Genomic DNA, 23588 nt, shown 5'->3' with positions numbered 1-23588 from the left:
ATATTTATTCGTCCCGTATTTGACTGAGCTGAATTGATATGCTCGCTGCAAATTCAATTAAAAAAAAAAAAAATCACGGTTATGGCGGTAAACTGGCTGATGATGGACGCATCATTTTGACGTCACATCAAGGAAATTCTGCTGGTCCCTCTGCTAATACACTGAAAAACTTAATACGGACGAAAGACTAAATAATGTCTCTCTTATTTTTTATTTTCACTCTGACCATGTCCTCGGTTTACTCTTGTTTGTGTTGTTTTTAGCCTTCCTCGGCTACTGCGTCTACGTCAAGTATGTACACTTGAAGTACGACCACATACCTGGACCACCAAGGGAAAGGTGAGAAAAAATCAAAACACGTTTGCGTGCTAGCCGCTCACCCCAATTCCCCTCGAATAAATGTTTGTTTCCACCGAGGGAAAGGTCAGGAAGAAAACAAACAAACAAACAAAAACACGTTTGTGTCATAACGCTCACCTCTCATGACTAATTAAACAAAATATTTTATTTATTTATTTATTTAAATTTTTCTCTTTGGACATGCCGCAATTGCTTGGAGGACCATGACCAACGACGGCCTGATGTTTGATGTGTTTGTAAAATGGTGAGGTTGTTACTCTCATTATTACTGTTGTTGTTGTTTCCATGAGGTGATATTACCATTTTCGTTTTTATGTTGCAAGGGCCGAACGTTATGGACCTGTGTTCAAGATAAATATGCTGCATCACGTCATTCTCTTAGTTACCAGCCCAGAGACCGTCAAGGTATCGTCAAATTGTTACAAATCTGATAAAAATGAAAATATATAAAATATAAGGCAGCATTGAGCCATAGTGGTTACCTCGTCTGCCTCACACACTCGTAACTATATTTCCAGTATGACCTCATGATGCTCTAATAACACCAAAGCATGCTTTTGAGAGTTGGTGTCCGCTCACAAATCCACGAGGTCGAAAATGTATTTGCTACGAGCGACATTGAGTAACATAAATGCTGCTAATTAATTAAGTGTGTTGTTTGATGCATTCAGGAAGTCCTGATGTCCTCCAAGTATCCCAAAGACATGCTCCTCTTCAGCATGTTTGGGCAAAGGTACACGGTGGAGCCAGACCCAGATAGATAAACGAAGAAAATGATGCTGTACTGCTTTAAATATTTGTCTTATTGTTGTGGCTTGCAGGTTCATGGGCAATGGCCTGGTAACAGCAAGGAACCATGAACAGTGGTACAAACAACGGCGGATCATTGACCCTGCCTTTAGCAGCCGAGTCACTTTGGACGTCATCATCAAGGCAGGCCACATCTCGTAAACAAAAAAAAAAAAAAAATTTCCCAAGGCTCATGTGTTATAATGTCATCGGGATGAAACGGGAAATTAGCTACGATGATCTCGGGAAAATGGTTTACCTCTCACAGGTTTGTTGGTCTTAGACGTCTTATGTGAATATGTTTTTTTTTTTTTCTTTAAACCTTCCTATTTCACATTTTTTTAATTAAAAATTAATTAAAATTTGAATCTATTATCAAGTGGCCTTTTAATAAATAAAAACCAAACATGATATTTTTGACAACAGAAACTATTTTCTGACTTCACGTATCGTTGTTCACGTGAAGGTCCTCAAAGAGACATTAAGGCTGTGCCCGCCCGCTGCAGCGACGTCCCGCAAGCTCGTCAACGACCTCATCATCGACGGCGTTCACATCCCAGCCGGAGCCGACTGTATCGTAAGGCGTTGACGTTCACCAAAAAAAAAAAAAAAAAAACCGCAAAACCGATTAGTATCAAAGGAGGTTTTGTTTGTGTGTAATTCAGTTCAGCACGTACGTGTCCAGCAGACTGGAAACATTCTTCACGAATCCGCTGGAATTTAACCCAGATCGCTTTCATTCGGACGCTCCTAAGTGAATTTTTTTTTCTAAATTCAGATCATGACCACCGAATATCTGGCTTTCTTTTTTACGGAATAATGATCCTTTTTTTTTTCTTTTCTTTCGGTCACTAGACCTTATTACTGCTACTACCCCTTTTCTCTCAGACCACGTTCCTGCCTGGGTCAGAACTTTGCTCAGGTGATTAAATAATGATAATAATTAAAAATAAATAAAATTCAATTACCCGTATACAAGCAATCCAAGTGAGTACCTTGGTGTATTTTTGTGGACAGTTGGAAGCCAAAGTGGTGATGGCCAAGTTGCTGCGGAGGTTCAACTTTGCCCTGACGCCGGGCCAGAGCTTGGAAATCCGAGACGTGGGCACGCTGCGGCCCAAGGGCGGCGTGTTGTGCACCGTCACGCACAGGAAGCACCGCGGCTCATGAATGCTCAAAATGGCAGCGTGGCCCCCGCACCAAAGAACATTTGAAAGGTATTTGGCATGCTTTCAAATTCATGTTAAACTTGACTATCAGCTGCCATCCAATCAGAAACTTTCTAGTTAACCACTGAATGTTTAACTTGGTTGTGAATGTAACCAGATTCCAATGCAAATGACGAAGCTTTGTCCTCGACAAATATTGCCCAAAAAATCACTAAAATGGTCGACGGCACTAGTAATCATATACTTGTATGAATACACCTGATTTATAGTGTATAAATCTTTTTTTCCTTTGGCTTGTAATCCAATCAGTTTGCAATAAATGCATTTAAATCTCATCAATATATATTTTTTAGTTTGAATTATTTTGAGTATTTCAAAATAAAAGGAATATATTTTGACACAATATTCCTGACTCACACAAGGTGGCACTGTAACTTAACTAGCTATTTACTACATAATGTTTAGCGTACATAAGCAATGCATGCAAAATACTAAAGGCTGCATTTTAAACTAGGAAGTGGCAACATCGGCTGCTGGTGACGGTACTGTTAGCAATATGATGTGGTCATGAGAATGCATAATTTCATTTTTGAGGTTGTTTCTTACCTGTGTTTGGAAAACAAATTGGACAAAAAAAAAAACAATAATACACTTTACAAAAACTGCTTATTTAGTCACACATTCTTTTATTATGTTTTTATATACAATACAGTGCTATTTACAAAAAAAGAGTTACGATGGATTTTGGGCCCCTGCAACAGAATAATGGCATTTCAATTCGTTTCACTGGGTAAAATTAATCTGACTCCAATTTTAGAACGTGTTACCAAAGTGGATTTGCTGAATAAATTAAGGAGCTGAAAAATTGCCGGGAATCAAATTCAAATCGACATGGCCATGTGGTAGAATGCAGTTTCCATATTGCAAATGTGATAAAGCCACAGATGTGTTTGCATTACAATTAAGTGATGTTTGTGTTTGTTGAAAAATCCATGGAAAGGGGACCTTGAAAAAATAACTGCATCTTCAAGTGGAGTCGCAATTATTTCAAATCGATTAATTTTCAAACTGGTTCAGCCCTAAAGCTGAGTGACAAGCTTGGCACCACTCACAAAGTACCACTCACAAGTCGCCCTCTGCGAGGCTATTTCAAAGTTTTTCAGAGATTTCTCTTCCGCCGGTGGCCATTTTGTCCACTCGCTCACGCTCTGCCGAACCCGCCGCCATTCATTGGCACCCGCAGGCCTCCGGTGACCATTTTGGCTCTCCTCCGGGCGTTCCTCGAGCACGCCAGGTAGAAGACCTCCACCACGTTAAGCAGCACCGACACGCAGGACATGGCCAGCATGAAGATGATGAAGATGGTCTTCTCGGTCGGTCGTGACATGTAGCACTCCACTGTGAACGGACAGGGCGCCCGCGAGCACACAATCTGGGGTTCCATGATGAAGCCGTACAGGTAGTACTGGCCCACGATGAAGGCCAACTCCAGAACAATACGGAAGAAGATGGACGTTATGTAGTTTCCCAAAAGGTCGCCTTTGATCTTCACCTGGCCTTTGTCATCCGAGTACTTGGGAAGTTTTAGCATGGAAGAGTTGTTTTTGTTCTGTCTCTCGCGTAGTTTGTTCTCCCTATGGATGACGTGCATGACGTGGCCTAGGTAGATCAGCGTGGGCGTGGACACGATGATGATCTGGAGGACCCAGAAGCGGATGTGCGAGATGGGGAAGGCATGGTCGTAGCACACGTTCTTGCAGCCCGGCTGCTTGGTGTTACAGATCATCTTGGACTGCTCGTCACCCCACACCTGCAACCGAACAAACCCATCGGCATTGTTATTTACTAAGGAGAACATCGCCACAAGTTCCACTAGGCGGGCTACACCCTGAATCGGTTGCCAGCCAATCACAGGGCGCACAGAGACAAACAAGAATTCACACTCACAGCCGCGCCTAGGGGCAATTTAGAGCGATTCAATTGAGCGACCAATCAACCTACCATGCATGTTTTTGGGATGTGGGAGGAATCGGAGTACCTGGGGAAAACCCGCGCGGGCACGGGGAGAACATGCAAACTCCACACAGGAAGGCCGGGGCCGGATTCGAACCCACGACCTCCGCACTGTGAGGCAAACGTGCTAAGCAGTTGACCACCGTGCTGCCCGTGGTGGTGCTCTATGCCGGAGTGAAGTAGAAGAAGAAGCAGTGTTGAACGAGACCTTCTCAGCTCCGGCTCCCAGGACCATGATCCTGAAGACGAAGAGTACGCTGAGCCACACCTTCCCGATGACGGTGGAGTGCGACTGCACTTTGTCCAGCAGCTTCGCCAAAAAGCCCCACTCGCCCATCTTCAACCTTACTCACCACGCTTGAAACACAAAAAGCACACATGGCATTTTTGGGCAAATCCTCACATTTTGATGTCACTCTCCACCAACTCTGTGCTTTTTTTTGGCGGGGCAAGGGTTCTTGAGGCTTTTTTGTGGCTAACAAGCCACATGCCTACCAAGTTTCATGTTGCAGAATGAAACTGACATTGGGGACTGAATTGTCAAATTGGACGAATTGTAGAAAAATGAGCCGAAAATGACAGCTTCAAAGCAAAAAGGCAGACTTCATGTGTTTTTTCTTAACATGACTTTTTGAGACTTTTTTTTTTTTTTTTTTGCGTCTCCTCATGAAGTCAAACTGTCTTCTGGGGCTGAATTAAAAAAAAAAAAAAAAAAAAAATCAAAGGATTGCTACCAAGCCATTTTTAGAAAGTGTTAATTTACCAAAGTAGATTATTTCGGGATGTACCATAAATGAATAAATGAAGATATAATAAGAAATAATCCAGAAAATGTTTGACTCAAACATGTTAGAAATTGTATAACTTGTCATTTTAGGCAAAGTAGTAGTAGTAGAACAAAATTATTTTTAACGAACATATCTATATTGTAAAAAAACCCACTACTAAATATTTGAATATATTGCATACAATAAAATATTCATATATTTTATTAAATGAAAGGAAATTGCTCACCTAGGATTGGACAAGTGACTCGTGCTGCTCTCCGGCTGTGCTCCGCAACCACTGAATGCTGGTCGCATTAAAGCAAAGAAAAAAGCAAAGCAAAGGTGAGCTGTTTTTGCTGAATTGAACTTGGGCTCAGGTTGCACAAGTGTGTACGTGCATGTGTGTATGTGTGTGGGGGTGTGTGTGTGAGGGCGGGAGGTGGGGGGGGGGTCACGTTGCCAATTGCAAAATGAAAAAAAAGGGACACACACTTTTGGGCTGTCTCAGGCAAGATTATGTTGGTTAATAATTGCTTTTTTGTGCGCGTTAAAGTCCAAACTGCTTGCGAGTGTTTGTGTTTACTCCTCATCGTCACATGTTGCACGTACACGAAAACATTCTTTTATGGTTTTAAGTATGCTCAATGCGATGATGTAACTGCAGATAGAAGACAAATTACTTGGACCCCTCCTACGGGCAGGGTTGCAACACTGTCAGCAATCAGTTATTGATAAGTCAGAAAAATAAATCCGTCAATCAATTGAAATTGTACAAAGGTGGAGGAAATATTTCCTGGGTTGATTGTTATTTGAAAAAAAAATATATATATATATATATATATATATATGTGTGTGTGTGTATGTTTACATGAGTGTTTACCTCCATTTAGACAATAGAAAATCATCATAATGTAATGCTAAAAATAATAATAGTAATCAAATATCATGCTCAGTACAAACCTAAAGTCAAATATAATGATCAGAGTGTTGTTATTATACATAATATATCTCATGAATATAAATATATGAATAGAGCCTAACATATTTCTGAAATATAACATGGACTGAATACAGGATACTATATATATATATATATATATATATATATATATATATATATTTATATATATATTTATATATATACTATATACTATATATAATGCAATGTAATTGTTGCTGAAAATGATACAAATTAAAGTACAAATAAAAACAAAATTGTTATATGAATTAATTGATACTAAGAATGATGTTGACTAAAATATCATCATTTCGTCATTAAATGAACACATGAACACTTTTTAAAGAATAAATACACGTAACCAATGAATATGTTTGAATAAATCTAAATGAAATTGAATTGTTTCAAACATGCATTACATATGAGAATGAATACAAATAGATTTCAATAAAATGTGATATTTCTACACTGTTGATGCAACTTAATGCATTTATAGGAGTACTGTGAAATCCAGGAAGCTTTAATCAAGCTTAACTAATTCATAACTTAAATAAAAAATATGGTAATATATAAGAGATTTCTGATATTCTGTTGCTCCTAATAATACATTTTAATATTCGTACTAGTCATGTAGTATTAGAAGTCATTGTTCAGAAAACCATTTTCTTGATTAGACATATAAAAAAGGTTTTATGATTACGCAATAATAAATTCAGCAAAGACATTTTTGTATCAAACTTTAATCATTTTCCTAAAAACATACAGTAAATGTACAACATAAAGTGAGTAGAAACCAGCAATATCCAACATCAAGCATGATCATTATTATTTCATATTTTTTCACACATGAAACAATAACTTCAAGAGAATCAAAGTGTACATAAAAACAGCGACAACATGTGGCACTTGATTTATACATATTGAAAAAGGAGAAAAAATGAATTCCATCAAAGTCAAGCGAAGCTACCTGCTAACATGCTAACAAGCTAAGAATCCTGGCTTCGGTCCTGATCATTTTTCCATCCACTGTGTTTTGCACATGAAACGATAAGTTAAACAGACTCAAAAACCACTGAGTTAAGCATGAACCTCAACACAGCAACAACCTCGCTGCACTTGATTTGTACATTTTGGAAATTAAAACCAAGATCTCTGCTAACATGCTAACACACTAAGAGTCCTAGTGGTGGTCCAGCAGCTGCTTCTCCTCCTTGGCTCCATCCAGACTCCCCCCAAGACTCTTGCTGGTCTCCATCTCCAAGTCCAGGTTCTTCTTATTCTGCTTGTGGGCATCGACGACCGTGGGCCACCTGGGCTCCGAAAGCCCTGCCGGGTTCTCCACCGAGTTGATCGCTAGCCTCCCTCTGGACCTGGACCTGGACCTGGCCTTGCATCGGTTGCACAGCAGGTAGAAGACCTCGGCCACGTTGAGCACGAGCGACACGCAAGCCACGACCAGCATGAAGATGATGAAGATGGTCTTCTCGGTGGGCCGCGACATGTAGCACTCGACGGTGAACGGGCACGGCTTCTTGGAGCAGGGGAACATGGGCACCATGATGAAACCGTACAGGTAGTACTGACCCACGATGAAGGCGGCCTCGATGATGATCTTGAAAACCAGCTGGGTCAGGTAGCTCCCCAGGAGGTTCCCCTTGATGGTCACGTTGCCCTTGTCGTCGGTGTACTTGGGCAACTTCAGCCGCTGCGTCCCGCCGGGGCTGACCAGCTTCTCGCGTAGCTTGTTCTCCCGATGGATGACGTGCATGGCGTGGCCGAGGTAGACCAGCGTGGGCGTGGACACGAAGATGATCTGCAGGACCCAGAAACGGATGTGCGAGATGGGGAAGGTCCAGTCGTAGCAGACGTTCTCGCAACCGGGCTGCTGCGTGTTGCAGATGAAGTCGGACTGCTCGTCGCCCCACACGCTCTCGGCGCCCGCGCCCAGGACCATGATCCGGAACAGGAACAGAACCGTCATCCAGATCTTTCCGATGACGGTGGAGTGCGACTGGACCTTGTCCAGCAGGGTTGACAAGAAACCCCAGTCTCCCATCTTGGAGGATTACCTTCAATTGCTGATCTGGAATCAAACAACATTGACGCTCAATGAACAAGAAATACAGTAGTACCTTGATTTAGGACAGATCAATAGAGGTGCAGCGATTAATCGATAACTAATTAGTCGGGATTTTAAGCACATTCATGTCTGCATCTATAGTAGTGTTTACTGTACATATTGAATATTCGTCTACAATGAATTCCTTGTTCATAATAACTAGAGCTGCAGTGATTAATCAACAACAAATTGATTATTAAAGTTATCCATTATTATTCTCATAATCGGTTAATCGATTCAAGGTCTTATTTGGTCTAAAATTGTCCAAATCACCCTGCCACTAAATATTCTCTCTTTTCTGTAGTCCTACCTGAAAGGAGACTGAGTATCAAACATTTGCTTATAATTTGAAAAGCATGATCAACATTTTTGCCGATGTTCTGACATAAATACGGACCAAAGTCCGCAATCATAAAAAATGAATTGTTTATGCATTTTCTGCGATGTCAATCTGAAACAATGTTCTGTTTTTGGATAAAGGCGTGGAAATTAAAAAGCGACAAAATCGACAGTCCATTCTTTTCAGTAGAAAACGTTACGCCTGTTTGTGGATGTTGAGAACGGGCTCACAGACTAAAGTAACTTCGTTACCCAAAATTCCACTGTATTCATTGTAATGACTTTTTACGAGTATCTCAGTTATAAAAAAATAGTTCTATAAAAAAAAAAAAAAAATCAAATAGGGTCAAGTAAATAATCGGATGTGTTATGTATCAAATATTAGGAAAGTAATAAATGATTCAAAAAACGTCTTTAAAATGACTTTGAATTATGATTTCATTACAAGAGAAACAATTTTCCACACATTACAACTTGAACCAAGTTTTCCCACCTCCCACTACAGAGCGCGTGTGGAGGGAACAAAAGCAGCTGTTAAGTTCATGAAATCAAGGTGAAAAGACAAAAACCGATACAACACAACGGATGGGGGAAAAAAAAAAAATCATTGAATTCAAAAGGGACTCAAGGCCCCAACAACTTAATTATGATAAATAATAATCATCTGAATATTGTGAACGCTCCTGCTGTCCTCTTACCTGATGAGCGCGTCCAAGTGGACTGTCTGCGGCTGCGGCCGAGTGCTGACTGAGCTGAACCTTGGAGTGGGGAAGAGGGTGAGGAGGGGAAAGTACAAATCCTTCAGTACAGTACTCGAGTATTTTTCGAGGCCAGGATATCAAAAAGGATACTGTATGTACTGACGCTACAAATGGATTTTTACTTTTGTACCAAAGTACATTTCCGAGTCTACTTCTTTTACTGTCACTAATGTCAAGGAGTTGAGTGAGTACTTTTACTTTTATCAGAGTACTGTATTCTTTTCACTTATGTTTGTCCTACTTCTACTTGGATACAGGATACTTTTGTCACCACTGGTGAGGAGGTGCTTCACGATGATTGATGTTAAATTGTGCAACCCGCATCCCGCCTTGCTCTGTCACTTTGGACTGCCAGTGAAAGTGGAGGGGGCGGGGCCACAGTAATGATTGACAGGTAACAGCACAGCCCCATCAGCAACAATTGAATCACTGTCGACAAAAAAAAAAAACATTTCTGCACAAATGCTTGCAAACAAATACGTTCATGAATGAGAAAGAAAAAATATATATCTTTTTTTTTTTTTCTACTTTTTGCCCAATGCTTAAAACAAGCATTAACAGTACAGTGCTAAAATGCTAATGAAAAAAAATCAACGTATTGTAGAATTAGAGAATTAATTTAAAAAATCAACGCTGAGAGACGGGTGTTGATAGTAATTAGTGCAAAAAAAAAAATGTCATTGGAAAAATATAAATGCAAAACAAGGTCCAAAACATTGAATTGTGTTGAATCAGAATCTTTATTGATTAAACAGAGGCAAATCATAACAGTACCAAAGTTCAACTCACTTTTCCTACTGTCATCAATATCATTCAAAACCTTGGAACAAAACCTCCTCCGCACTTCAGAGGGCTTTCACACCCATGGAGGATGCGGGTGTTTCAACACCTGTGCGTTTTCCGAATAATTTTTTTCCCCAGGGAAAACAAACCTTGAAAAAACATGCAGTACAATTGTTGAACACTCACACTTTTTCGCTTTCATTAATATTACTTGAGAATATACGGTACAAATCCCCCAGCACATTTTGGCACAGGGACACCCACACCCTGCTCAGATATGCACCTCCCCCGTGTTGCCCAGCAACCCTTTTCCCGCCATCTCATTGGCCGCATTGATGCCAAACTTGCGTCCCTGCATCTCCAGCTCGGCGTTGATTCCGTTCTGCGTGACGGCGTCGTCTCTCAGCATGTACGCCTTCCTCTGAGCGCCGGGCGGCGCCGGCGTGACGGGCGTGACGGGCGTGACGGTGTAGTCGCGCCGGCGGGCGGCGCACTCCTTGGCCGCCTTGACGCACAGGTAGAGCAGCTCGGCCACGCCCAAGGCCAGCGAAAGCAACGCGGCCCCCAGCATGAACCAGATGATCATGGTCTTCTCGGTGGGCCGGGACAGGAAGCAGTCCACCTGGTGGGGGCACGGCGAGCGCGAGCACACGTAGCGGGCATCCAGCGTCAAGCCGTACAGGAAGTACTGGCCCACCACGAACACGATCTCCAGGGCGATCTTGGCCAGCAGGTGGAGGACGTAGGCGCGAAGGAGGCGTCCGCGGATACTTACCTTAGAAAGATGGATGGATATTAGCAGTGTGCATCTCCGATCGATCTCGATAGGTGGGAGGGGCGATACCATTCAAGAACGGTACATTTTCAAGTGGAACGATTCGATTCGTATTGATTCAGCGGGATTCCGATAAGATTCACCGTACAGCTGTTGCCTTTGGCATGTTTATTAATATGCAGCAACACGCGAAAGCTCTCCACACCCCAAACGATTCAAGTTAATTAAATTCAAACAAAGAACAAATCATTAGCGGCATCAAACCGATTGATACCACGTCTACATCTCTCAACGGCTGCTCCGAAAACTCGTAGGTTAGGTCACGTGCATCTCAAGGGCACATTGTGTATATGTACAGTATGTACCTTTCCGCTGCTCTTGATGTACTTTGGCATCTTGAAGCTCCGTTGAAGGAACAACAAGGCCTGGTCGTCAAGCTCCGCGTGCTTCCGCATGCGCTCCTTCAACTGCACACATGGGGAAGGCACGCTGAAATGTTTTAGTCCTTATCGTGCAAATGAGAAAGACAAAAAACATTTGCGCTAAAGGCTGTCAAAAGCAATTTTTCAATTAAAAGTGAGAAAGCAGGCAGACAAACATCCATGCTAAAGGACCTAATCAAAACCCATTGTTGTCATAATGAGGAGAGACAAGCCGTTAGCTAATGCTAATGGCTAGTTTGTGGTTTATTTACGGTTTAAGCTAGTTGATTATGAACATTTGAATGGGGGCGGGGGGGTGTCAATTACTCACTGTTTTTCACATCATACTGTACCTTCTTCTCGACGTGAATAACGTGGAGCACGTAGCCCAGGTAGAGCAGCTTGGGCGTTGCCACGGCGATGATCTGCAGGGCCCAAAAGCGCACGTGCGAAATGGGGAAGGCGTGGTCGTAGCACACGTTCTCGCAGCCCGGCTGCCTCGTGTTGCACACAAAGTCCGACTGCTCGTCGCCCCACACCTGCGTCAGCCATCTTAATTAACATCTACCAGGTGATAGCCAGATGTGTGAATAAGTCACATTTGTGTAAGTCAAGTCAAACCTTGGCTTAAGCAAGTCAAGTAATTTTGCCCTGTCACCACATACGTACAAAAGCTGAGAGACGAGCATTTGCGCTAATGCTAGCAAAATTAAAAACAAAAATCTTAAGCTGTTCAATATCGAAAACATTTGAGAATCAAGCATTCATGCTAATGCTAATGGCTGCCAAAATTCGGCAAACACTGCATGTTTTTTTTGTTGTTGTTTTTTCACGTAATGTTAATTGAATGATGTGACAAAAAAAAAAAGCATGCTAACGGCTGTAAAAAAATATCAACTAATTACAAATACTAACATTTGTGCTAACGGTTGGAATAAAACAAGGTTTTTGTACGTATACTGCAACACTAAATGTCAAGCAAGTCCAGTGGAGTGAGCTGACCCTGTCGGCGCCCGTGCTCAGGACCAGGATGCGGAAGACAAAGAGAACCGTGAGCCAGACTTTTCCAATGACGGTGGAGTGCGACTGCACTTTGTCCAGCAGGCGGCCCAGAAGATTCCATTCGCCCATTTCCGCACGACGCTTGTCACGCTTCCTAAGCCGGGAAACAGGATGACAGCCTGTCCATTTGTGGGCCCCAACCACTGCGCCGCCGACCGATATTTGTTACAAGCAAAACGTCAAATGTACATGAAAATGTACGACAAATGTAAAAGTATAAATATGTCAAACAGTATGTCGAATGTACGTCAAGTCCGGCTTGCTAGCCGACGTAGCAAAGTAAATCAGCGGAATTTTCTTGGATTTTTTTTTTCAAGCCATTTGCCAGATCTGGTGAGACACAGGCTCATTTGCCCCGAATGTAAACTTTCCACTGTATGAAAATCACACCTAGGTCTTCTTATTATGGATTTTGTTCATCACAAAGTTTTATTTTTAAAGGTCAATTTGTAACTGCAATTTGTAGCTATGCTCGTGACAGCAGCAGCAGCAGCGCAGGTCCTGGAAGGCCACAGAAAGAAAAACTTGCCTGATTGTAGTCACAGCTGGTGAGTATGTTTAAATCTACCCTTGAAACACACGCACACACACACACACACACACACACTTTATCTGCTCGCGAGCTAGAACTTAACCTTGGATGATAGCGAGTGACGGACACACACACAAGTAGAAATAAAATCGCTTAACAGTCAAGTTTTACCATTACACAAGTGTCACGACAAACTGTTACCTTAATTGAAGTAATTTAATGCAAACATTTTTTTGCCATCTATCAAGCCAATAAAATCACAAAATGTATTGTTAAAACTGATTAATTTCACTTATTTTCGCAAGCCTCCTTGAGTCCATTGAAAGGCACGAAGCTTTCCAAAAAAATCAAAGCTATTAAGATGATTGGCGCCACGAGTGGGACAAAATATTAGGGACGGTTCTCATTACGATACAGTTGGACACACTTCAACAATCTCAATCAAAAGAATGACCTTTGTGCTGCAGAATTTTCGGATCTAGCTCTAGTATTTGTTGATTTGCACAGAAGTCATTATGTGGTGTACCTAATGAAGTGTCCGTGCAGGTGTACATACCGACGACGATGAAGATGAGTTACGCCGGCGGCTCGGTGGGAGAAAGTGAGCGCGTCGTCGTCTCGTCGTTTTGTTCCGGTGCTGACTTATCAGGAAGGTTCCGTCCTACGCATCACAACAAACCTTCCAACAGCAGAGGCCTGGAAGCTTGTGGAAGCAGGCCTACGACGCCTCGACTGGCCCTAATGCAAGCGGACTCTAATATCAATGCCTGTGAGTATTGTTGTACGTTGTGTTGGTTTGTGTTGCTTCTCCATACAATGACAACATTGAAAATAAAGAATCATCTGCCTTTATACCGCTGCTTTGCAAGAGTTGGCCACCGGGCGGCATTTATAGGATGTATTGGTCGTTCTTTGCAGAGGATAAACAATATATGCATGTATTTTAACGTTCTCTGTCTACATCAATGTGTGGCTGCCACATTTGTGTTCAAATAGCACCGGCATATTTGTTAGCCTGTCTATGGCATTTCCCTTTATGTGTTAGCATTAAGCTAGGGGAGTTGAAGTGCATTGAAGTCGTGTGGCACCCCTGTGTAGACAAACGACCCATCACAACTAAGGGCAATTTAGTCTTCGGTTAATCAGTTTTCAAAGTTTTGAGTCTTTTGTGATGTGATGCCATCGTCTCTCATTTCTTGACAACGTAGGAGGAAGAACAGGCGCGAAGGATTACTTTTACGACAGTCGTTCGGCAAAGGGTAAGTCGTTTTACTTACGCTTGGGTTCATCAGCACACACCAAAGCTGAAGTCCGAATGAAGATTTTTTTTGGGGGTGGGGGGGGAGTGCTTTATTCCATTTATTTCGACGCCAAGTCAGCACAAACAACAGTCCGAGGCGGTGACAGTGAGGGCTGGACAAACTCCAGGTCATCGCCTGGTCACCGCGTACGAGCCAGCAAGTGGAAATGATTCACAAGAACTGTCACCAGGAGCCAAAAAGCTGCTTCAAAAGGGACAACATTGTAACATATTACACCAAGGGGTGGGAGAACTCTCATGCTCAAAGCCCACATTTGATTTTGACAAGGGACAGGAGGCTTGGAAAGGTTTGGCCACCCCTGTTAGACCGAACACCAACGAGAGGCTAGAACACAACTTTATCACCTCATGTGCTCTTCTCTACAAGTTTGGAGCACGAACAGCATTATAATACATAAATGACGATCCACTTTTAACCGATGAACACCCGCCAGCCCAGAACCCAAATCCACTCCGGGATGCACCTCATCAGTCCGTACTGGGGAGAAAAGAAACAAAAATCACAAACAAGAACTCAGCACGGCTGTGTGCGCGTGTGGGCGTGTGAGACGTTGGGTCCCCACCAGCAGCGTGTGCGGCCAATAGCCGGTGGTCCGGTTGGACACGCCCAGTGTGGAGATAGCGTGGCGGACGTAAACCTGCGGCGTGGGCGCCAACCAACCTTCCGTGGACGACGCCGGGCGAAGCTTGCTGGACGCCACCTGCGCGTTAAACACCAGCCGGGATATAATACAACATTCACATTTATACAATATTTTATTTTAATGATAGTCATTCTTATTTGTGTGGTATTATTTAGAGTTAGTTCTACCATAATCTTCCAAATATCAAATATAATTAAAAAAAAAAGTTTAACAGACCGGTAATACTTAAAATGTGCAATTAAAATATTTTGAAAAAATTAAAACATATTGTTTATAATTAATCTCATTATAATTGGCCAAATATTTACTAAAAATCCCCAAAAGAGTTCAAATGTTTATGTAAAATATTTTCTATAAACTCCGTGATCATTTTAAAATGTTTATTACGTAAATATTATAAACAACCAATTGCTCAATAAATATACACTTTTTATGTAACATTGCTTATTTTACTATTTGAAATTATATTATCTACACTAACTCGATTAACCAATTATTTATCCATCCATCCATTATCTCCCGCTTATCCGAAGTCGGGTCGCGGAGGCAGCAGCTTCAGCAGGGAAGCCCAGACTTCCCTCTCCCCAGCAACATCCTCCAGCTCTTCCGGAAGGATCCCAAGGCGTTCCCAGGCAAGCCGGGAGACATAGTCTCTCCAGCGTGTTCTGGGTCGTCCTCGGGGTCTCCTGCCGGTGGGACATGCCCGGAACACCTCACCAGGGAGGCGTCCAGGAGGCATCCTAATCAGATGCCCGAGCCACCTCAACTGGCTCCTCTCGACGCGGAGGAGCAGCGGCTCGACTCTGAGTCCCTCCCGGATGGCCGAACTTCTCACCCTATCTCTAAGGGAGAGCCCAGACACCCTGCGAAGGAAACCCATTTCGGCCGCTTGTATCCGAGATCTTGTTCTTTCGGTCATGACCCACAGCTCATGACCATAGGTGAGAGTAGGAACGTAGATCGACCGGTAAATTGAGAGCTTCGCCTTTCGGCTAAGCTCCTTCTTCACCACGACAGACCGATACAGGGTCCGCATCACAGCAGACGCTGCACCGATCCGCCTGTCGATCTCCCGTTCCATCTTACCCTCACTCGTGAACAAGACCCCAAGATACTTGAACTCCTCCACTTGGGGCAGAATCTCATCCCCGACCTGGAGAGGGCACGCCACCCTTTTCCGACTGAGGACCATGGTCTCAGATTTGGAGGTGCTGATCTTCATTCCGACCGTTTCACACTCGGCTGCGAACCGCTCCAGCGAGAGTTGGAGATCGCGGCTTGAAGAAGCCAACAGTACTACATCATCTGCAAAAAGCAGAGATGCAATACTGAGGCCACCAAACCGGACCCCCTCGACACCTCGGCTGCGCCTAGAAATTCTGTCCATAAAGGTTATGAACAGAATCGGTGACAAAGGGCAGCCTTGGCGGAGTCCAACGCCCACAGGAAACGAATCCGACTTACTGCCGGCAATTCGGACCAAACTCTGGCATCGGTGGTACAGGGACCGGACAGCCCTTATCAGGGGGCTCGGTACCCCGTACTCCCGAAGCACCCACCACAGAACTCCCCGAGGGACACGGTCGAACGCCTTCTCCAAGTCCACAAAACACATGTAGACCGGTTGGGCAAACTCCCATGCACCCTCGAGGACCCTGCTGAGGGTGTAGAGCTGGTCCACTGTTCCACGGCCAGGACGAAAACCACATTGCTCCTCCTGAATCCGGGATTCGACCTTCCGACGGACCCTCCTCTCCAGCACCCCTGAATAGACCTTGCCGGGGAGGCTGAGGAGTGTGATCCCTCTGTAATTGGAGCACACCCTCCGGTCCCCCTTCTTAAAAAGGGGGACCACCACCCCGGTCTGCCAATCCAGAGGCACTGTCCCCGATGTCCACGCGATGTTGAAGAGACGTGTCAACCATGACAGCCCCTCAACATCCAGAGCCTTTATGAACTCCGGGCGGATCTCATCCACCCCCGGGGCTCTGCCACCGAGGAGCTTTTTGACTACCTCGGTGACTTCAACCCCAGAGATAGGAGAGCCCACCTCAGAGTCTCCAGGCTCTGCTTCCTCAGTGGAAGGCGTGTCGGTGGAATTGAGGAGGTCTTCGAAGTACTCTCCCCACCGACCCACAACGTCCCGAGTTGAGGTCAGCAGCACCCCATCTCCACTATAAACAGTGTTAATGGTGCACTGCTTCCCCCTCCTGAGACGCCGGATGGTGGACCAGAATTTCCTCGAAGCCGTCCGGAAGTCATTTTCCATGGCCTCCCCGAACTCCTCCCACACCCGGGTTTTTGCCTCAGCAACCGCCAGAGCCGCATTCCGCTTGGCCTGCCGGTACCCGTCAGCTGCCTCCGGGGTCCCGCAGGCCAAAAAGGCCCGATAGGACTCCTTCTTCAGCTGGACAGCATCCCTTACCGCTGGTGTCCACCAGCGGGTTCGGGGATTGCCGCCACGACAGGCACCGACCACCTTGCGGCCGCAGCTCCGATCGGCCGCCTCAACAATGGAGGCACGAAACATGGTCCACTCGGACTCGATGTCCCCCGCCTCCCCCGGGACGTGGGAAAAGTTCTGCCGGAGGTGGGAGTTGAAACTCCTTCTGACAGGGGATTCTGCCAGACGTTCCCAGCAAACCCTCACAATACGTTTGGGTCTGCCAGGTCGGACCGGCATCTTCCCCCACCATCGGAGCCAACTCACCACCAGATGGTGATCAGTTGACAGCTCCGCCCCTCTCTTCACCCGAGTGTCCAAAACATGCGGCCGCAAGTCCGATGATACGACTACAAAGTCGATCATCGAACTGCGGCCTAGGGTATCCTGGTGCCAAGTGCACATATGGACACCCTTATGCTTGAACATGGTGTTCGTTATGGACAATCCGTGATGAGCACAGAAGTCCAGTAACCGAACACCACCAATTATTTAATGATAGTAAATAGAGTAAATGAAACATTTAAAAAATGTATGATGTAAAATTGTCCATTCCAATTTTGAAATAATTGAATTTTGATTATAAATGAATCAACGAAATACATCTTTGCAATGTTGACGTGTATGACAGACCTGGAATGGAAGCAGACTTTGTACAAAGATCCCTCTTGCGCCGTACTCAAGGTAGAGAGCTCTCGAGAAATGGTCCAAGTAGCCCTGAAAAGCAAAGATTCATATTAATACAACAAATTAATATTACTGACGGGAAATATTTGTTCTCACGGTGGCGGCGCTGAGCATCACTCTCCCTGGCGTCGGCCTACAGCAGGCGCCGGACGAGATGTTGACCACGGCCCCTCGTCCGCGCTCCAGCATGCCCGGCAGCACCAAGCGGGTCAGCAGCGTGGCGCCCGCCACATTATTGGCCGTCACCTCCATCAGCCTCTGTTCGGACATTTCCAGTAGCTCCCGGGGCGACGAGCACGCCTCGTCCACGCAGTTGACCAGGAAACCCACATCTTTGCCCCTCAGGGCTTCCACCACAACCTTGCCGGCCGCCTCGTCCCAGCCCAGGTCGGCAGGGACCAGGATGGTTTCCACATCGTAGCTCTGGGAGAGATTTGCCGCAAAGTCTGTGACGTTGGAGCGGCCGTACGCGACGAAGATGATGCTGAGGCCGTGCCGGACCAGCTCCTCGGCGTAGGCCTGCGCCACAGCGTCCGATGCGCCTGACGGGAAACATCTGGATCAGTAGTAGTGGCTACGAGTTTTTAATGACAGTGGAGACCATGTGTGTTTTGTTTTCGTGGATCAGACTGCAGCATTTGATACGATGGGCCACAGTATTCCATTGGCACGTTTGCAGCACCAGGTGGGCATTTGTGGTTAGTTAGTGCTCTTGGGTGTTTAAGATCCTATTTGGCATACAGATGTCTTTCTGTTAGCCTTGCTTGCTCTTACTCCCACTCTGCCCCAATGTTATATGGTGTTACACAGGATTCAATTTGCTTTTTGCCCTATTCACTGCTATGCACATGACAGATCAGTTGCATGTCCCACTAAGCAAAGGACGCTTTCTCATCAATGCCAATTTTGTCCTGTCTGCAGGAAATCAATGCACTTATATTTTTCAATTTCAATGAAGGGAATTCAATATGAGTTTTTGTTTCAATAAAAATAACATTAATATAATTCGTTTGAACACTTGAATCTTTCCCTCTACTAAAGTACCTTTCCCAGCTGTGCTCTTTCTTACCATACACGACAGCCCAGTCTCCGTATCTCTGCCTCAGCTTGCTGCTGGGAATCATCCTGGGCAGGAAATGCACCCTGACCAGCACGCAGCAGTCCCTGAGCAGGATGACAGCCCTGCTGGCTGTGTACAGAGCGCCCACCACAGCCAGCGTTTCCAGGTAACCGCCGCACGACCGGGAAATTTCCCTATACAGCAAATGAAAACCGTCAACTGCCGCCATGCTTCCCCTCGAAAGTAATTCTAGCGAACCTCGACCTGCAAGTCACTTTATACACGCAACGTTGTGTTTGCCGTATGAAATGTTAAATGCAAATTAAAAGTTGCTACGTATTATACCCGGAAGAAGGAGCAAAACAACGAGTCACGTGATATTGTATCGGAAGCAAATGATGCATTCAAAGTCTTCGAGAAAAAAACGTGCGTCGTAATTTATCATTCTGGTACAGGGTTTCATCTCATTATTACTACTTTTTAATACCAAAATAAGTTGGACTTCATGCTCTATTTATTAACCTTCATTTATATACGTTAATTGATTTTCAATTAAGATACACGAACCCTACGCATCGTGTGCTTTCCGCATAATCTTTTTCGTATGAACGCAGCACGATGTTTGTTATTTTGTCCCACAATGCACCGCGACTTGATGGACGTTTCCATAGAGACGCTGATGGCGGCCAGCTAGTCGCTTTACCCACTTGAAGAGAAGGCGCCAAAAGGGACGCAAAGTGCGTTTAGACACGACGAATTTGTCTGTTTACTTCTTTTGTGTGGTGTGTTTAGTCGCTTGCTTCGCTGCGGTGGAAGCTAACATTGAACTGGGTTAGAATTAGCTAAACACGGCAGTATGGAAAGTGGTTGGAGCATTTATTTCAGTAGTATAATAACTGTGGCTTACCGGTAACATTTTTCCCCACTTCTAGCGCCCTAGTCGTTCAATTTATGCGCTGAAATGTCTCATTAACCTACTCGTACTTGGAGCTCAGATGAACATCACAGATATTGAATATATGCCATAGAAGGGAAGTACAAGTTACTTGTGAATTAGTTGACAACAGCTTACTACTAGTAGTACTACTAGTCAATTATTAAATTCTACTACCAGTCCAGACAATGAAGCCTTTAGCATTGTTGTACAGCTAATTGAAATAAACGAGAACAAAATGAAGCACAATGTCAAAGTTAAGATGGTTTACTTTTAGTGTCTTGGCGTACCTGCTGAATTGATGTTAATTTTTATTATTTTGGGGCCTCAGTAGCTCAAAACGTGACTTCACTGTTGTGTACTGCTTCCACTAACATCATGGCTGTAAACGCACTGGAATTTTCAAAATCAGGGTCAAGGTTGACAAGTTAGCAAGCCTTTCAACCCCTTTGCTGCTAATATTTTTCAAAAGGCAAATAGCTATTTTTTTCCCTTTGGTACATCTCCATCTTATCCAGAAATTCTGCCTTTACAAAGGTAATAATGCTTACGCAACATGGTATGGGGATTCTCTTTTTGCAACACAGATGTCTTCCGAAGACGACGAGCAGCTGGCGGCACTTCTCAAGCAATTTCTGAGAAGCATCGACGAGCGACTCGGTGGAGCTCCGTCGCCTCAAAGCGCCGAGGAGGTCCTTCTTCACCTGGAGGAGACCGACAAGAACTTCCACAAGTGAGCTCAGAAAAGCGTCGACCAGGGGTGGAACTTTAAGCACTTATTTAATGGGATAAATGAATCCAAAATACATCTTAATACATTTTATTTTACAGAATTTTGGGAAAAAACAATATGGCTAATTTAATGCAACATATATTACAGAACTCTTGATTCTATAAATGTTCAGTGGTTATATTTACCACTTGCTGACCAGCTTTTAGAATTCACTTTTTTTTGTTTGTTCCCACCAGCTATGAGTTTGTCAAGCACCTGCGCCAGCGCGTGGAGACCTCCCTTGGCTGCGTGGTCGATGAGGAGATCAGGAAGTTGTCCGCCGAAGACGGACAACACGCCGTCGGTTCGGGTCACGACGCCCTCATTCACGCGGCGACCGGCCGCAGCCGAGCGTCGGCCCAGTGAGTCCATCTCGGACGTACCGACCCGTGTAAGGAAAGTGCTGACATTGAGGCCTTGCGTCATCGCCAGGTACCAAGAGATGACGCAGACCTTGACAGCCGCCGTGACTGCGGCGGCAGAGGGTTTACTCAGCAGGTTTGAAGAGGACCAGCTCAGGAAGGAGGAGGAGATGCAGCACGGCTGCTACGCCGACGACTGCTCCGACAGTGGCGACTCCTTCAATCAGGTCTTTTCAAATAGGACGTAGATTTGTTTCAGCCTGGATTAGGGGACATTTTACCATCATGTCGCATGTACTACACTGTAAAGTGCAATGTCTCCATAAATTGTACAGTGTATGAATTATTCTTCTCAGGGTCTTTGTATGCAGTAACAAGATGTATTATTCCATCCGTTCCCCCAGTGTTACGCCTTCATTCGACAGGAGCAGCTGCAGGCTTTGGCTGAGAAACTGGATCCAAGTCAACCCAAAGAGGTGAAGATGCACACAGTACAAAAGTCTTGCCTTCTCAAAGACAATAAGGCGCACTTTAGCCTTTGTTTACTGAAAAGGTAAAACTTCTCTAAAGTCAGTCTCTCTGGCCCATCTTTCCTTAAAAAGAAAAAAATGTTTCTCTGAAGCACACGTTTGCCCGCCCTTGCGATCGCTCCTCCCCTTTCGCCAAAATGGCAATGGAAGAAGGCAAAACAATTTTTGAATTTAAATATTGATTTAGAAAAGGGGTCACCAACCTTCTGGAAGTTGAAAGCTACTTGTTAGCCTACCAGTTTGACACACCCTTCTGAAATGACACATTTGCTCAAATGACCTTTATGTTATGTCATTATTAAGGCCTGGGGGAAATAATCGGCTCACTTGGCTAAGTGGACCACAAGAATTGGTTGACACAAAACACTCTGCCTTAAAATGGGGGGCGGGGCAATTTCCCAAGTAATCCGTCAAATGATGGATTAGATAATGAATTTTAAAAAGATGATAGTGACAACCCTGTTTATTATTAATACTTAATGACATTCATTTATGTGTTAATGTTTCAAAAATTGGAAAAAAAATTGGCCAATTTTTGCCATTTTTAAAAACCGCTAATATTGGCAGATCTAATTAATTGTTCAGGCCCTGGACGATTGAAGTGCCTTTAAAGTACTGCATCTAAAACAGAGCTCTGTTTAACCTGATGATACCCTGTGATATTTGCTGCAGTCTGTATTTGTATTAGCATGTTTACATGTGTGTGTAGGTGCGCAGGGAGGCCCTGCAGGCGCTGGGCCGCGCGCCGCCATCTGACGTGCTGAGCTGCGAGGGCTGGGCCCGCCTCCTCCAGAACCTGTGCGCCGCGCTGACCGAGCCCGACGCCAAGCTCAGTGTATGCCGCCGCCCACTTTGCAACACTTATGTAACATGTCAAGGATTTACTCTCTTCTTCATTGTTTTTTTTTTTAATCTAAAAGTGAAAGGGGAAAAGTAGATTCATCATTTTTTTGCGATTTAACAATGAAAACAATTGAAGTCCAAATTGCCCAGTACAACCCAATTCCTTTTAAATGGAATTGTACGGCACATTGTTGCTTCAGGACCACGTTCTTCAGTTCTTCGCCAAGAGCTTCTCCTCGTTGCCACTGAACGTCACCCGGGAGATCTACAGCAGCCTCGGTAGGCCGCTCACTTCACTTCACACATACCTGTGCTTCGTGTTTTTTCTCATCATTACTGCCCACCCCAAACCGTCCTGGCGCCAATTGTTGAAAAAAAAAAAAAAACACTCAAAGTACTGATTGTGACTCGAGGATATCTTGTTTAGCCTTGGCGGAGGTCTGCTCGGTATTAACTTCTGTTCTGCTGTCTCCCGCTCAGCCAAAAGCGTGGAGTCCGTTTTTTTGTCCCTGAAGTTGAGCTTTCCGAGCGGCGCGGCCGTCTTGGACGTCAACAGACCTGAGATCAGTTCTCTCCTCAAACAGGTATGCTCATGTCAATCAACGTCACATTCAAATCTCATTTCCAGGCAAAACAGAACAATTTAGTGTATTTCCCTGGCAAACAAGTCAAATGAACATACCAGTTTAAGCAAAAAAATAAATAAAAAATACCATTATTCCATTTGTGCAGCATAACAGCTAACTGGTGCTTCACCATGTTTGCTTTGAACTCTGGAGTTTTCAAAGCAAACCTAGCATCACTTGAGTGACAAAGCATGCAAAGTATATTTTGTGGCCTAATATAGACGCCAGTCACTCCTCATCTTCATGTGCACTCAGATGCGTCTGATGAACGACTTTCAAAAGGAGGCGACCGCCTTCTGGATCCGCCACCCGGAAAAGTGAGTGAAGCGCGTTTTGTTTCCCGAGGTCGAGACGGTCCGACGTTCCTCTCGCTCGTCTTCAGGTACATGGAAGAAATCATCGAGAGCACCTTCTGCCTCCTGTCTCTTCATGGCGACTCGGCGGAGAAAGTCTTGCGGCCCGCTCACCTGCTGGCCCTGCTGGATGTTCAAGCCACCTGGTTCACAAAATGGATGGT

The 23588-nt window shown here is 44.5% G+C and overlaps 5 protein-coding genes across 9 annotated transcripts in view; 2 read left to right on the top strand and 3 right to left on the bottom strand.

The window, feature by feature from the left end:
* The first annotated feature begins 136 nt into the window (after positions 1 to 136).
* On the top strand, positions 137 to 1725 carry LOC147128308 (cholesterol 24-hydroxylase-like). Its single transcript, XM_086018612.1, has 6 exons — positions 137 to 339; positions 539 to 604; positions 684 to 765; positions 1032 to 1093; positions 1182 to 1417; positions 1616 to 1725. Exons 2-5 carry the CDS (start codon positions 564 to 566, stop codon positions 1309 to 1311), a joined length of 315 nt encoding a protein of 104 aa, XP_085874738.1. The 5' UTR covers positions 137 to 339; positions 539 to 563; the 3' UTR covers positions 1312 to 1417; positions 1616 to 1725.
* A 592-nt stretch (positions 1726 to 2317) lies between these two features.
* Positions 2318 to 23588, top strand: part of tbc1d32 (TBC1 domain family, member 32) — a 52304-nt gene continuing 31033 nt past the window's right edge. Inside the window, exons 1-16 of one of the 2 annotated variants that reach the window (XM_086018592.1) lie at positions 2318 to 2366; positions 5350 to 5440; positions 9533 to 9669; positions 12784 to 12865; positions 13396 to 13618; positions 14058 to 14108; positions 19051 to 19170; positions 20526 to 20671; positions 20908 to 21072; positions 21143 to 21299; positions 21477 to 21548; positions 22312 to 22437; positions 22646 to 22724; positions 22926 to 23029; positions 23327 to 23388; positions 23454 to 23586. In XM_086018592.1, coding sequence (XP_085874718.1) covers positions 13613 to 13618; positions 14058 to 14108; positions 19051 to 19170; positions 20526 to 20671; positions 20908 to 21072; positions 21143 to 21299; positions 21477 to 21548; positions 22312 to 22437; positions 22646 to 22724; positions 22926 to 23029; positions 23327 to 23388; positions 23454 to 23586 — 1221 coding nt within the window. In that variant the 5' untranslated portion in view covers positions 2318 to 2366; positions 5350 to 5440; positions 9533 to 9669; positions 12784 to 12865; positions 13396 to 13612. The remainder of the gene's footprint in view (positions 2367 to 5349; positions 5441 to 9532; positions 9670 to 12783; positions 12866 to 13395; positions 13619 to 14057; positions 14109 to 19050; positions 19171 to 20525; positions 20672 to 20907; positions 21073 to 21142; positions 21300 to 21476; positions 21549 to 22311; positions 22438 to 22645; positions 22725 to 22925; positions 23030 to 23326; positions 23389 to 23453; positions 23587 to 23588) is intronic. The other variant, XM_086018591.1, reaches the window with a different exon arrangement.
* LOC147128307 (gap junction Cx32.2 protein-like) lies at positions 2982 to 5471 on the bottom strand. Its single transcript, XM_086018611.1, has 3 exons — positions 5346 to 5471; positions 4540 to 4688; positions 2982 to 4128 (listed from the first exon to the last, which is right to left on the bottom strand). Exons 2-3 carry the CDS (start codon positions 4666 to 4668, stop codon positions 3520 to 3522), a joined length of 738 nt encoding a protein of 245 aa, XP_085874737.1. The 5' UTR covers positions 4669 to 4688; positions 5346 to 5471; the 3' UTR covers positions 2982 to 3519.
* gja13.1 (gap junction protein alpha 13.1) lies at positions 6777 to 9267 on the bottom strand. The gene is made up of 2 exons (XM_086019074.1): positions 9213 to 9267; positions 6777 to 8139 (listed from the first exon to the last, which is right to left on the bottom strand). The coding sequence occupies exon 2, from the start codon at positions 8110 to 8112 to the stop codon at positions 7237 to 7239; it is 876 nt and encodes a 291-aa protein (XP_085875200.1). The 5' UTR covers positions 8113 to 8139; positions 9213 to 9267; the 3' UTR covers positions 6777 to 7236.
* Positions 9997 to 14581, bottom strand: LOC147128305 (gap junction Cx32.7 protein-like). Of its 4 annotated transcripts, XM_086018608.1 has the most exons (6): positions 14127 to 14581; positions 13406 to 13510; positions 12258 to 12411; positions 11609 to 11794; positions 11199 to 11300; positions 9997 to 10833 (listed from the first exon to the last, which is right to left on the bottom strand). In XM_086018608.1, the coding sequence occupies exons 3-6, from the start codon at positions 12384 to 12386 to the stop codon at positions 10330 to 10332; spliced, it is 921 nt and encodes a 306-aa protein (XP_085874734.1). In that variant the 5' UTR covers positions 12387 to 12411; positions 13406 to 13510; positions 14127 to 14581; the 3' UTR covers positions 9997 to 10329. The 4 variants fall into 4 exon arrangements, with proteins under 4 accessions (XP_085874734.1, XP_085874736.1, XP_085874733.1 ...); XM_086018610.1 differs by lacking the exon at positions 13406 to 13510; XM_086018607.1 differs by lacking the exon at positions 14127 to 14581 and having other exon boundaries at positions 13406 to 14109.

Source organism: Filicampus tigris, chromosome 20 (genome assembly GCF_054856515.1).
Source record: "Filicampus tigris isolate MCC_2025a chromosome 20, RoL_Ftig_1.0, whole genome shotgun sequence".
Lineage (NCBI taxonomy): Eukaryota > Metazoa > Chordata > Actinopteri > Syngnathiformes > Syngnathidae > Filicampus > Filicampus tigris.
Note: the sequence above shows the minus strand (reverse complement) of the source record. Positions and strands in the feature narration are given on the sequence as shown.

Coding starts and splice junctions, on each gene's coding strand:
- LOC147128308 (XM_086018612.1), top strand. CDS start 564: ATGACCAACGACGGCCTGATGTTTGATGTGTTTGTAAAATG. Junction 605..683: donor TTTGATGTGTTTGTAAAATG/GTGAGGTTGTTA, acceptor TTATGTTGCAAG/GGCCGAACGTTATGGACCTG. Junction 1,094..1,181: donor TTCAGCATGTTTGGGCAAAG/GTACACGGTGGA, acceptor TGTGGCTTGCAG/GTTCATGGGCAATGGCCTGG.
- LOC147128307 (XM_086018611.1), bottom strand. CDS start 4,668: ATGGGCGAGTGGGGCTTTTTGGCGAAGCTGCTGGACAAAGTGCAGTCG. Junction 4,129..4,539: donor TGGGAGCCGGAGCTGAGAAG/GTCTCGTTCAAC, acceptor GTTCGGTTGCAG/GTGTGGGGTGACGAGCAGTC.
- gja13.1 (XM_086019074.1), bottom strand. CDS start 8,112: ATGGGAGACTGGGGTTTCTTGTCAACCCTGCTGGACAAGGTCCAGTCG.
- LOC147128305 (XM_086018608.1), bottom strand. CDS start 12,386: ATGGGCGAATGGAATCTTCTGGGCCGCCTGCTGGACAAAGTGCAGTCG. Junction 11,795..12,257: donor TGAGCACGGGCGCCGACAGG/GTCAGCTCACTC, acceptor TGGCTGACGCAG/GTGTGGGGCGACGAGCAGTC. Junction 11,301..11,608: donor TTATTCACGTCGAGAAGAAG/GTACAGTATGAT, acceptor CCATGTGTGCAG/TTGAAGGAGCGCATGCGGAA.